The 12,861-nt window shown below is 53.7% G+C and overlaps 1 protein-coding gene across 1 annotated transcript in view; it reads left to right on the top strand.

Annotated features, from left to right (window-relative positions):
• The window catches only part of SCN5A (sodium voltage-gated channel alpha subunit 5), a 100,581-nt gene that overhangs the window by 3,010 nt on the left and 84,710 nt on the right, over nt 1–12,861 (top strand). Inside the window, 1 exon segment of the mRNA XM_032459195.1 lies at nt 12,202–12,527. Coding sequence (XP_032315086.1) covers nt 12,255–12,527 — 273 coding nt within the window. The 5' untranslated portion in view covers nt 12,202–12,254.

Below are 12,861 nucleotides of genomic sequence, written 5' to 3' on the forward strand. Positions count from 1 at the left end.
ATCTGAACCTAAATGCTACCAGGAAGATGCTGACATCTGCAGTCAGTGGGAAGGAAGGGTCCAGGGTCCAGGAAAGAGATCTGGGTTGGAGGGCGAAACCTGGAATCTTTCACAGAGGCTGGTCATTGGAGTCATGGCAGTGAATTCGATTGTCCAGTTGAGGGTGGTTCTCAACTCCGGCAATATTAGCATAACTTGGAAAGCTTTTTAAACAAAACAAACCTATGCCGAGACTTCCACCCCCAGAAATTCTAATTCATTTGACTCTGGGGTGAGGCTTGGGCATCAGTAGTTTCGAAAGCACCCAGGAGATCTAATGGGGAGAAGAGGGTTGAGTCTGGAGCCCTGAGGCTCTCCAACAATCGAGGCCAGAGACGTCTGTGAAAAAGGAGGCTGGGAAGGAGCAGTCAGAGAGGTGGGAGGACAGCCAGGAGTGGGAAGTGTCACAGACAATGAGGCGGGTGCGCGTCCCAGGAGTCTCCTGTGTCTGCAGAGAGAGTTAAAAAGATACATTCTGAGGGGTTCATGGATAGATTAAAAAAGAATGCATAATTTAAAAACTAATGTCCATGAGATTGAGCGACAGTGAGGGTGCCGGTGACCCTGACAACAGCAATTTCCCCCTGGGCACCCACAGAATGTGGTGCTGGGTACAGCCAGGTTGTTGATGAATGAGTGAATGAATGAATGAATTGGTGAGAATGGAATCCAGTTTGGAGTGGGTTGAGGAGTAAGCAGGAGGTGAGGATGTGGAGACAGCATGTGTAGACAGCTCTTTCAAAGAGTGATGGTTTAAGAGGGAGGAGAGAGATAGAGGGGAGCTGGCGGTGGGTGGGGGGAGGTCGAGGGAGGGCTGTAGGGAGAGCCTGGAGCGGACACTGTCAGCCTGTGTGTCCGTGTGTCCGCATGTGCGTCCATGTGCGCATGCTTCTGGGGAGATGCCTTTCCTCACAGGGAGGGCTGGAGGTCTGTGAGTTAAAGGTGTGCCCGTGGGGTCTCAGTTGCTCTGGTTTGTCCAGCGGGTCCATCAGGAAGGCCTGGAGGGAAATGACTCTTCCTATGAAGCTCCGAGGAGGTGATTTTGATGGCAGGAACTGTGATTCCTGCTGGAGGCAGGGGTCAGGAAGGGGAGGGAGGTTTGCTCTGAGGAGAGAGAAGTATTCCAGAAAGCAGTGTTCGGGGACAAAATGAGGTCGTCTGGAGCAGGTATCCAGAAGTAGAGGGGCTGAGCTGAAAGCCCTGTGGCTAAATTCACCAAGGAGACAGAGAGAAGAGAAGGTGAAGCCAGGGGTCAGCCCGTGGAGGGAGACTGGAAGCCACAGGGAGCGGTCCCAGGGACGGCCAGGCTGCAGAGTGAGCCTTGGACTGGATGCCCACTGCCCTCTGCCAGCCCAGACTGGCCTGTGGCCAAGGTCTGAGGCTGAGTTCAGCCTCAGGTGGCCGGGGAGACCTAGATAGGACATTCAGCACCTAATCTATGCCATGGAAGATTCCTAGAAGCTATATAATTCAAATACAGTAACTGCACTCATGAAGCTTATGTGCTGTTGGGAAAGACAGACTGGATGCCATGAAACAAGTAGATGCAAAGAGAATTTTAGATGGTGACCAGTGCTATGAAGGAAATAAAACAGGATGATGTGATGGAGAGATGGGAGTGACTCTCAACTGGCCAGTCAGGGAAGGCATCTTGAAGAAGAAGGCTGAATTGAGACCTGAATAAGGAGAAAGAACCAGTCCTGAGGAGGCCTGGGGCAAGAATGTCTTGTATAGAGGGGACTGCCAGTGCAAAGGCCCAGAGGCAGGGCCAAGCTCCTGAGCAGGGCTGGCTGCTGTGGCTGGAGCAGAGAGACTGGGGTGGGGAAGGACAGGTTCCTCGCCTCCGTTCCGCCCCCCACCCTCTCAGCCGTCAGCCCCTTCAGACTGCTCCTTTACTTCTGCACGGCCCACACCACTCCCCTCGGGCTGGCAGCGGTTCCTGGGGATGACACTATATTTAGACACTTCTCTCCTCTCTCTGTGGGCCTAGAACATACCGTATCTTTTTAAGATGATCAATATGGAATGGGTGCTATTTATAGAGACCCCACGTCAATTCCTGGGGCCTGGGACCCTCAAATGGGAGAGGGAGTTCAGGACCAGGCATTTCGGGGGCAGCCACCACTGCTGGCACAGCACTGGAGCCATCTGACTCATGGATTCTGAAACTTGTATCACCTTCCCTGCCAGGCCTGCTTCACCACAGCCATAGGCTTGGGAACTTGGATGCCCCTCACCTCCCCACCTCCAACTGTATTTCCTGGAAGAGTATCTGGTGTGCCCCAAGCCCAACAGAAAATTTCGTTGTGATTGTTGAAGCCAGAGCCTGATGGGACAGTTTGTCAATCTCTTGTGCATTCCTTGCTCTGTTTACTACTTGGGATAGGCAGAAAAGGACCCTCGGGGCCCCCTGGGTTCACCCCACAGGCCAGAGGGAGGTCTTTCCAGGACAGAGTAAATGCGAGGTTGGAGTTGGGAGCTTAGCCTCCCAGTGGGAGGTCAGGTGTGGCCCGGAGCCGCCGTCAGGGGAGGCTGCCTGGAGGAGGTGGGATTGGAGCCCAGTCATGGAAGATGTACAGCATTTGGAGAGGTGAAAGGGATCCGATCATGTTTTGGGGCCTGTGGGTGGAAGAATGTTTATGCTCTGAGGCTGGAGTTCTTTCTCCTTCTCTCGTCTTCAGTTTCTCCTCCTGATTAAATCTCCCAGGGAGGCAGTGGAAAGTCACGTCCCCACAGGGGTATTAGTCGAGTGGAAGGACGAAGCTGTTCTCATGGAGTTTGTGTGGGCCCGAGAAGATCCCTCACCCACTTGGAGATCCCGCTGTCATCCTCTCCAAGAGCTTTCACTCCCCTCCTCACAGCCCTGAGAGGCCAAGGGCAGGTGCTGATCACCCCGTAGGCTCAAGGTCACCCAGGCGTGCAGGCAGCACTAAGCCAGAGCCCGTGTCTCCCTGGCCCCACCCGGGCCTTGCTCAGGCAGTCCCCGTGCTTTCTGGGAATGGATTTTAAACAGTAGAAAGGCTCTTCCTGGCATCAGGAGGATGGTAAACGCCTTTCTGTCGGGTATTGATTCCTCGAAGACCTGTGTGAAGGAAGGACCTGGCTCAAGAGGCAGGTTTTAGAGGGACAGCAAAGCAGGGAGGGTAATCTGGCTTGAAGCGCCAAATCAGTTCTCAGGCTACATTAGCATCCCTCCATCTAGGGCTGGGCTAGAAGGTGCCCTGGAGGACCTAAGACAGGAGGGAAAATCAGACTAAGGGAGGGGCCAGCCCAGCCCAATCAATACTTCCTGCATGGCCTAGAAGGTGCCCTGGAGGAAAAATCAGACTAAGGGAGGGGCCAGCCCAGCCCAGTCAATACTTCCTGCATGGCCATCAAAGCCCCGGCCTCACCGACCCAGGCGGATGGCAGGGAAGCAGGTCTAAAGAGCCCCTCAGAGCCAAGATACCCGCCCTCTGCTGCCCGGCGCTGCTGCCTGCCTCCGGGCCTGTGCCTGGCAAGAATCCCGTCCCCAGGTTTGCTCCTTGCAGGCACCAGGGCTTCACCCAGGCAACGCCCGGCTTGGGTGTGGGTACAGGGAGGCTGAGTGACAAAGGCCTGCCCACCACAGCCGGACTTGGGCAGAAGAAGGCACAGGAGCTCAACTCTGCCACCGTGCTGGGTCACAGGCAGCACAGACTGCCAGTTAAATAAAGCCACAGCGAGTGGATAACAAAACTGGAAACCTAGGGAAAGCCCCCACTCCCTTGCTGGGCCTGGGTGCCTATTAGACATGTAATTTCAGGAAATGTCTGAGGGAAGGAGAGGAAAACAACTCCCTAAGGATTCCGGGGCCAGGGCTGACCGTGACCAGAGATCACTGGACTTCAGGTCCCTTCCAGCCCTCACGTTGTATGATTGAATTAAGGACTTGTCCCCAGATGGGTCACTTGTCTTCACAGTGTATTGCACGAGTAACTTAGGTGGCACTCAGCAACAAATAACAAGTTAAAATCTCAAAAGCATTGAGTTGAGTAAGAACAGCTGACACACAAGAGCCCATACAGTATGATTCCATGGATAAGAAGTTCTAGAACAGGCAAGATGAATCCTTGGTGATAGAAGTAGGAGACGTTGACCTGAAAGGGACAGCAGGGAGCCATCGTAATTGGGGTAGTAGTTACACAGGGATGTACCTCTGGTAAAACTCATCCGACTGTGCACCTAAAACTGGTGCATTTTCTTGTATATGTGGTATACCTCAATTTAAGAGTATCAAGGGAAAAAAGAGGTCACACATTTGGCTGTACTGTGTCGTGGACACTTTGGCGGTGTGGATTTTGTGGATTAGCGGATTGGCTTATCCCTCTGGAGGCTAAATGACCTTATAGCATAGGGCTCCAAGGTTTCTCTGGGAGCATTTCTGTCTCCTTCAGTGCACACAGTGGGTGCCCCATAAATGCCTAGGTCGCCATGGCATCCATGCACAGTTCCCCTTTAGAGCTTTTTTTCCTCCCGGGTATTGAGGAAAGTGAATTGGAAGGAACTGGGTTAGAGAGAGACTTGGGATGCTGATTTCTGTCTCGTGGGCACCTGTGTGCCAAGAGGGTGTTTCCCCGGCCACACGTGGGCACCTTTCTGGTCCAATTGTGTGTATTGTGTGGGTGTAGCTGCTATAGGGTCTGGGGCGGAAGTACCGCAGGGAGACTGAGCCAGCTCTCTCTTCTGGGCTCTGTGGTCTCTGAATAGTAGATATCCAGGTCCCCACCCAGGAGACCCAGGACCTGAGGGCAGTGCTGGCCTTGACTGACAGCTCAGTACAACTCAGCACGTTATAGATCCCTTATGCATGGAGTGGGGGCAAGGGGTGATGAGGAAGACTGGGGCTTGGGGGAAGGGGTGCCAGGTGCACAGTGGAGGGGACCCTGCATGACCTGGGGAGTTTGCATTTCCTCTGGCCTGGCACCAAAACACGACTGAACACTCAGCAAATTCTCAGATTGATGATAAGGTGGCCATCCATTTCCCAGCCCCCAGTCCTTATTGTGGGGAAGGGGGGATGAAAATGCAGGAGGCTTGGGCTAAATCAGGGCCTGGGTCAAAAGCACCCCCCCTTCTCCTCAGCTCCCATTCTGGAAGGGGGCCTGGTCCCAGGGACTCCCATTTCATCCCTGCCTGGGGAATCACTTCAGCAGAGCAAGCAGGTGGAGTTTTACTGTCAGCTGAATTAGCCTCGGCTTCAGCCTAAGTGTTGGAATAAATGAGATGCAAATGTATGCAAATGAGGGCATCCCCGGCTTCTGGGGTAGGCGTGTTCACCTCTGGGAGAGATGGGAATGATTCTGCAGGACTTCCCCAGATTGCTGGGGGCTGGGATGGCGACTAGAGAAGGAAAGCCCCTTCGTGATGCTCCCGTTCCTGAGCACTGGGCTCCAGACCGACAGGGTTAATGTCTGTGCAGCCTCAAAGGAGTGGAGCCTGCAAGGAGCCGGTTAGCTGAGGCCCTGCATGCACAAGGACATGCCAATGTGCCTTTGATCTGGGAGCAGGGACCTGAATGCACAGGCCACGAGCACCAGCTGGCACCCCTGCTGAGCCTTTGTCCAAACGGTTACCCCAGGAGAGCCAGGACTGTGCAGATAATTGCCTGGGTGGGAGAGATGGCCTGAAACACGCTGTCGACCCCTCCTCTTACCCCCCTCCACTACCATCCCAACCTGTGACTGGAGCCGGCATGGCCACCCACAGCCACTACCAGAAACCAGGGTGGCCAGTTTTGGTCAGCTGAGGAAGGCTTGCAGTCCACCCACCCCACCCCACCCCCACCCCACCCCCACCCCTCCTCCCCTCCGTTTCCTGCTCCCTCCCCTCTCCCACCCCCAGGCTAGCCTGAGGCCCAGCCCCAAAGCAGGTGGAGTTCTGTAAGGGTTTAGGGCCCAGTTGCTGGAACTCTAGGACAGCGCCATTCAATAGAGATATAATTCAATCTATGAATGCAAGTCACATCTGCAATTTAAAATTTTCTAGTAGCCCCATTTTAAAAAGTAAAAAGAAAGAGGTAAAATTAATTTTAACATATTTTATTTAACCCAGTACGCATATCCAAAATGTGATCAGTTTAAATTGTAATTGATATTTAGAAGTCAATAACGAAATAGTTGGCATTCTTTATCGTGTTAAGCTTTCCAGACTGGTGTAGGTATTACAACAGCACGTCTGGACTGACACTAGCCACGTTCCAGGTGTTCACTAGCCATGTGTGCAGAGTGGCTTTCCTGTTGGACAGGGCAGCTCTACCTCACCTGAAGTGGAGAGAAAGCTACAGGGGGGCCATTCTTTCATCTGGCCATGCTTGGGGACATGGGGGAAGGGGCTGGGGGGCGGAGCCTGTCCAGCCAGGCTATGTAATGGGAGGACTAGCCTCAGAGGAGGCCGAAGGGCTGGCTCTTTGGAGCAGGGATCACAGACGTGCTCTGTCCAGGTGGGCCGACCACAGATAGGCCCTGACCCCTCCTCCCCGCTCTCTGTGCCCTCAGAGATGGGAGGTAACGTGGTGCGTGGTTAGGCTCACAGGCCTGGCATCAGATAGACTGAAGCATCCGATTTCCCATTTGCAAAATGGGGATAATAACCTCCCCTCTTCTTAGGAGTCTTGTAAGGATTAAATAAGTTAACCCACACACAGCACTTAGTTTGGTCCCAGGCACATGGTGAGCAAGTGATGCTGCCGGGCTGACAGCAGCTCATGGTAGAGGACACTGAGGTCCACGAAGGGGGATGGGGTGGTAATAACGTTGTCCATGGTCACAGCGTGGTTTAGTGGCTGGGCAGTAGGCACTTATTCATTCATTCATTCATTCATTCATTTATTCATTCACTAGGCACTTCTTTGGGGCCAGGCTGTGCTTTGGGAGCTCAGGCCACAGCCAAAGGGAGAAGCAGATGTGGAAGCAAATTACTCCACCCTGTGTTGAAGCCACTATGGGAAGGCAGTGGGCCAGGAACACAGAGAAGGGAAGGGCCTGCCCGGCAGGGAGGACTGGTGTAGGCAGCGAGGACGGGTTTTCAGAGAAGGGTCTTCTGAACTGGATTTCTTAGGAGAAAACAGTGACAGCAGCAGCCACTGGTGATTATAGCAACTGGCATTCACTGAACATGTCCTGTTTGCCAAGCACGTGCAACTGTTAACACGCTCATGCCCCAGAACAGCCCTGTGAAAAAAGTACTGTTATTAACCCCATTTTACATATAGGAAAACTGAGGTGAAGAACCATCAATTCACTTGCCCGAGAATGCATAAGTGGCCAGGAGCCAGATTCACACGGACAGTCCAGCTTCCAAGACAGCAGCCCACTGTCCCACACAGGACCAGGAAGTCTTCCAGAGACAGAGGGGCGAGCAGACCTGGACACATGGCTGGGTTCCCTGGCCCAGGGCATTTCTTCATGGCCAGTCTCAACAAAACCGAGGAGGTTTTCTTACAAGCCACCACAGAGTCTCTTTGTGGTGACTCTTCCTCCTTTCCCCATCATCACCTGTTGACTTGGGATTCATCACCTGGGGAAAAAAAAGTATTCTAGGAAGACATTTTTAGGGCCATGTCCACGGTGGGCACTGATTAAAGGTTCATTGAATCATTCAATGAATAAAATGAGACTGTAGGTTGTGGTGTTAACTCAAGGAAGCAATGAAGTTGCTCCTGGTCCCCTTAGCTCCACCTGCAAGGGGTGCGCTCCTGCTTCAGGGCGACGCACACCCTCTCCCTGAACCTTCGGGACCAAGGGGCAGCAGAAAGGGCCAGGGCACAGGTGGGACTAGTGCCCAGGGGGGTGGGTGCCCCAGTCCAAGGTTAGCTGGACTGCACGGTGGGAAGGAAGCATCCAGAGCAGAGGAAGGTGGCAGAGATTTTCTAGGAAGCCCGGGAACCACTTCCACAGAGCGCTTTGCATACATTTACATGGCAAAGAATATTCTTTGCCTTTTGTGTTCCAGAGGCTCCGATTCCAAGGCGACCAAAATGCCAGACTGACTGACGTGACTCAGGAGCTGGAGTGTGCCTGCCTTCAGGATCCAGGAGGGGAGTGGGCAGGAAGGGGCTGCAGGGAGGGGTTAGGCTGGAGTCCGCTCCCTCCTCACCCCAGGGATGACCAACCATCCTGGTTTGTCCAGAACTGAAGGGTATTTCGGGACTCAGGAATTTTAGTGCTAAAACTAGGGAAGTCCTGTGCGTCCCTCCTCCACCCTGACAGTACATGGCTGCACTGCGGGCTGCCAGGCTGTCATGTCCTGTGTCAGGACATTGTAGCCACCATTGATTGAGCACCAGCTGTGTGCCCTGTGCATTCAGGAAATCTTCCTTTGCGAAGAGACAAAAAGAGGAGACAGTCCAGGGGGGGTCCAGTTTCTGGTGTCAACAGTCAATATTCTCTCCCTACTGCATCCGCGCCCTGATGTGAATTCTCATACTTACAGGCCAGTGACTCAGAGGACAGGAGACCCAAGAGCTCAGTCTCCTGGCCCAGAGGAGGGGGGGTCGGTGTGGTTGGACAGTCAGAGAGGAGAGGTGGGAAGAAGGATGTCAGGAGGAACCAGTTTGAAAAGGGAGGTTCACAGTTTGCTCCCAATAACTTTCAGGAGCCAGCCAAACTTAGGGAGAGATGCACCCAATAACAACGTTAATGAACTTGGCACAGGATGGAGTAGGGGATCCCTAGAGCTTGAGTGATGCTGATAGGACAGAGGAAACTGGCCTGGGAAGAGGGATCAGCTGGAAGGAGCTGTCCCAGCCTGAGGAGCAGGTATAAGGCTGGTGCAGGTAGAGAAGCTGGTGCAGATGGAAAGACTGTTGTAAGTAGAGAAGCTGGTGCAGGTGGAGAAGCTGGTGCAGGTGGAGAAGCTGGTGCAGATGGAAAGGCTGTTGTAGGTAGAGAAGCTAGTACAGATAGAGAAGCTGGTGCAGGTGGAGAAGCTGCTACAGGTGGAGAAGCTGGTAGAGATGGAGAAGCTGGTGCAGGTGGAGAAGCTGTCATGGGTGAGGGTGAGTCATAGTGTGCCAGCATCTAGAAGAATAGCTGTGATCTTTGAATCAAATCAGGTTCAGGCCCTTCTATATGTTGCAACTGTGCGAGACAGAGGCCCCCTGCACTTCCCTAGCCCGAGTGGGTCCTCCCCAAAAAGCTGGGGGCCCACCCTCCTAGGACTGAGGAGTATGGTTGAACCTGAGTCTGGAGTGTTCTTGGATCTACCCGACCTCTGCTCATCCTGGCATTGTCAGAAACCTTGCAGCCAGAGCTCAGCCTGTCTCAGCCTCAGCAGGGCGGGGGCCATGAGCTGCTGAAGAAAGGGCAGGGCCAGAGCCAGGTGCAGGCAGCGGGGGAACAAGGGAGAAAACGGATCCTACCCGCCTACAGTGAGCCGCCTGTGGGGGACTGGAGACAAAGGATGCTCCTGGCAGGTTTACTTTGGAACCTGAAGCTGCCTGGCTGCTCTGGAGTCTGGTTTCACAAACCACTGAGCCCAAAGGTTTGGGTGCCCTGCTGGAGGCCAGGGTGGGCCTAATAAGTGTTGTAATTGTGAAGTAGAGTTGGCATTCATGATATTCGAGATATCTACAGCCCCTGTAATGAGAGAGGGAAATATCTGCATTTCTGTTGGTCACAGGTACTGCTAACACTTCCGTTTGGCTGCGTACATTCATAGTGGAAGGAAATGTTTGATAATTTCAGGTAGAGGTTAATAAGAATGAGATGCAATTTCCTCCTGAATTTTTCCCCCTCCCCCAAAGAGGTCTGTAAGTTGTCCCTAAACCACAAGGACAAGCAAAGCTAATGTCCTGACTGTTGGCCATGGGGAGAGTGGTTATCCAGTTGGAGACTGGAGGGGACCCTCAGTTAGAGGAACTGGAAATGATCTATTTCTCTACCTGGGTGCTAGCTACCAGTTGAGTTCAGTTTGTGGAAATTCATTCACCTGTGTGTACACTTAGGATATGGGCACCAATCTGTATGAACAGTTGATTTCAATACAGATTTTCAAGGTGCTTTTACTAGAACAGATGTATATGCAAGTGCAGGCTTGCCTGCACACACACACACCCTACGCACACCACACAGACACCTGGTATGTACCGGTGAAGCCTCCGTAGGTCCATGGCCATACACGTGTCTCCAGAACCCTTGCAGGCATGTGGACACAGATGGATACAGTGAGACAGAGAACACTATTTTTAGGAAATAATTCCAAGCAAGAGAGGAGGCTTCCTGATTCACAGGACTAGTGATTGCTCACAGTGGAGAGGATTGCCCTGCAAGGGCTGCTGCCATCCAGGCTGGCTTATTGTTGCTGCTGGGTTTTTGGGTTTTTTTTAATAAAAAGAGTAGTGACTTTATTGTTTTTGTAAAAATAATACAAGACCATCATAAATAATTCAAGAACTGAAGAAAAGCACAAAGGAGAAAGTTTCAAATTACCCAAATGTCCCCCAGCCAAGGGAAAAAAAAATCACCATTCACGTTTGGGGACAAGTTCTGTGTTCACTTAAAAATGGAAGGGGACAGGCTTTTATAAAACGGGAACCTCCTCCCTCACCTGCTCTTTTTTAAACAAAGATGTTTAACTTTACTTGAATGAAACAGAAGAACCAGGGGCAGTGGTTCTGAAAGTGTGCGTCCTGGGCCCTCTCTCCTCTGGCTTCTTCACACATTCCGTGTGCACTTCCCCAGGGACCGGAGGTGCCCTTCTGAGACCTGGTTGTGTTGTGTTTGCTTATTGTTTACCTGTTACCTGGCCAGGTACCTACTTCAAGGTGCTTAGGGCCTGGGCCCTCTGCAGGGTATGAGCAGGGGTCGGGGTGGCAGCCACTCCTTGGGGTCATTTGTGACGTGTTCCCAAGGAGTAAGATCAAGGCAAGGCTGGTCTTTGACGGAAAGGGATTCTGTGCTGGCAGAGATGGCCAACAGGTGCCTGGCCAGCCCCGGGTTTGAATGTGGTAATTAGCGACACTGCCTCCCTCTCCGAGTGCGTCCCCGGTCAGGAGCTATGCCGACCACATCCTGTTTTGGTGGGGCAGTTGGCACATTCTCCAGACTCTGTGTCATAATCAGAGTCTGTTCACACCAAGTCCTGGATCATCTGAGGCGACCGGGGGCCACATGCTCCCGGGGTGGCGTCACATGTGTGTGCCGGCTAGACGTCCTAGTGGAGGCGCGGTCACTGTTTTCTGGTTCTGCTGTTACTCGGGGTGGGTCGTCGTTTGTTCAAACCAGGGGAGGGGAGTGAGTGGAGGCATCAGGAGTCTGGGATGCTCCGACAGCGTTTCCCATCTCTGGAAGGATGCCTCACTCTGGGGATTTCTTTGAGAGCCTCTCTGGGGGTTCTGCTGCAGCTGTGTATACCAGAGCGCCAACATCTGGATGACACCTGCAAAGCTGTTACCCAGCTGTTTCCCCAAACCTGCAGGATTTGCCTGGGTCTCAGTCAGCAGATCCAGATGCCCCATCAGTTGCCAGATGTTGGCGCCTCCGTGCCCCAGGTGAAGTCTGGGCACCACCCCCTCCCACACAGGCACATGGTGCTGTGGGAAGACCACACAGAGTGCCCCCCACCCTCTGGCCCCACCACCCAGGCCCAGAGTTTGGGCATTGGCCCAGGAGGCCTCTGATCCCCCCAGAGGGCCTCAGGGTTTCCTTAGAGGAGATAAGCTGAGAGGAAGCACTGGGTAGCTTCTAATGCCCTTGCCCCTCATTTGTTTGTTCAGGACTAGCCCTGCCAGAGGTCTGGAATAAAATGATGACAGGGCCCCTCCGCATCAGCCCAGGGTGGGTTGGCACTAGTTGTGAGAAGTGTCTCAGAGAGGGCTTGGTTAAGGAACCAGCTAGTGTGAGTGCTTCCTTTTGTACTGAGTGGGGCAGAAGGAAGGTTCCCCTAGTGACCCAGTCTCTCGTGCCTACTTGCGTTCAGATGTGCTCGTTGGGATGGGAAAGGGAGGAGTGACCCTCCTGCCGGTCCCCACGCACACCCCGCAGCCTGGAGGGCTCTGGGTTTACCTAGGCTGGCATCTGCCAGGTGTGCCTGTGGCAAGGTGGGGAACCTGTGGTCTGGGAGCATCTTTGCTGGTCCTTCCCTCCACCCGCACAGCCACTCCCCGCTGGGCACAGCATCAGCCCCGGTGTCTGTGTCTTCCAGCTTCCCGACAGGCAGCGTGAGGACAGCCTGTGCCCCAGAAGCAGGATGAGAAGATGGCAGACTTCCTGTTACCTCGGGGCACCAGCAGCTTCCGCAGGTTCACCCGGGAGTCCCTGGCGGCCATCGAGAAGCGCATGGCGGAGAAGCAGGCCCGAGGCTCGGCCACCTCGCAGGAGAGCCGAGACGGGCTGCCTGAGGAGGAGGCTCCCGGGCCCCAGCTGGACCTGCAGGCCTCCAAAAAGCTGCCGGATCTCTATGGCAACCCGCCCCGAGAGCTTATCGGGGAGCCCCTGGAGGACCTGGACCCCTTCTACAGCACCCAGAAGGTGACTGACTGCCACCCCTTCTACGCTTGCCTGAAGCTCCCCTGTCAACTCGGCAGACAGGAGAGGGCCTCGCCTCCACGCAGGGCTCTGTTTGGGGCCGGCTTCCCTGGGCTTTGGGGGAGTGAGTCATTGGTGATCTATATTCCAATCACCTTAACTTTGGTGTTGTGGAGTAAAGGGCCACAATTATGCAGCCTGAGATGGTTTCGTATTATGAAAGAAATAGCAGGCAGCCACAGTTGAAATCTTGCCTCCTTGCGGAATATCTACTTTGCGAATCATCTGTGGTTAGATTTTCACCCCGGAGGACTCCCCTGTCCCATGGTGTGTGTGA

The sequence above is a fragment of the Camelus ferus genome, chromosome 17, assembly GCF_009834535.1.
Source record: "Camelus ferus isolate YT-003-E chromosome 17, BCGSAC_Cfer_1.0, whole genome shotgun sequence".
NCBI lineage: Eukaryota > Metazoa > Chordata > Mammalia > Artiodactyla > Camelidae > Camelus > Camelus ferus.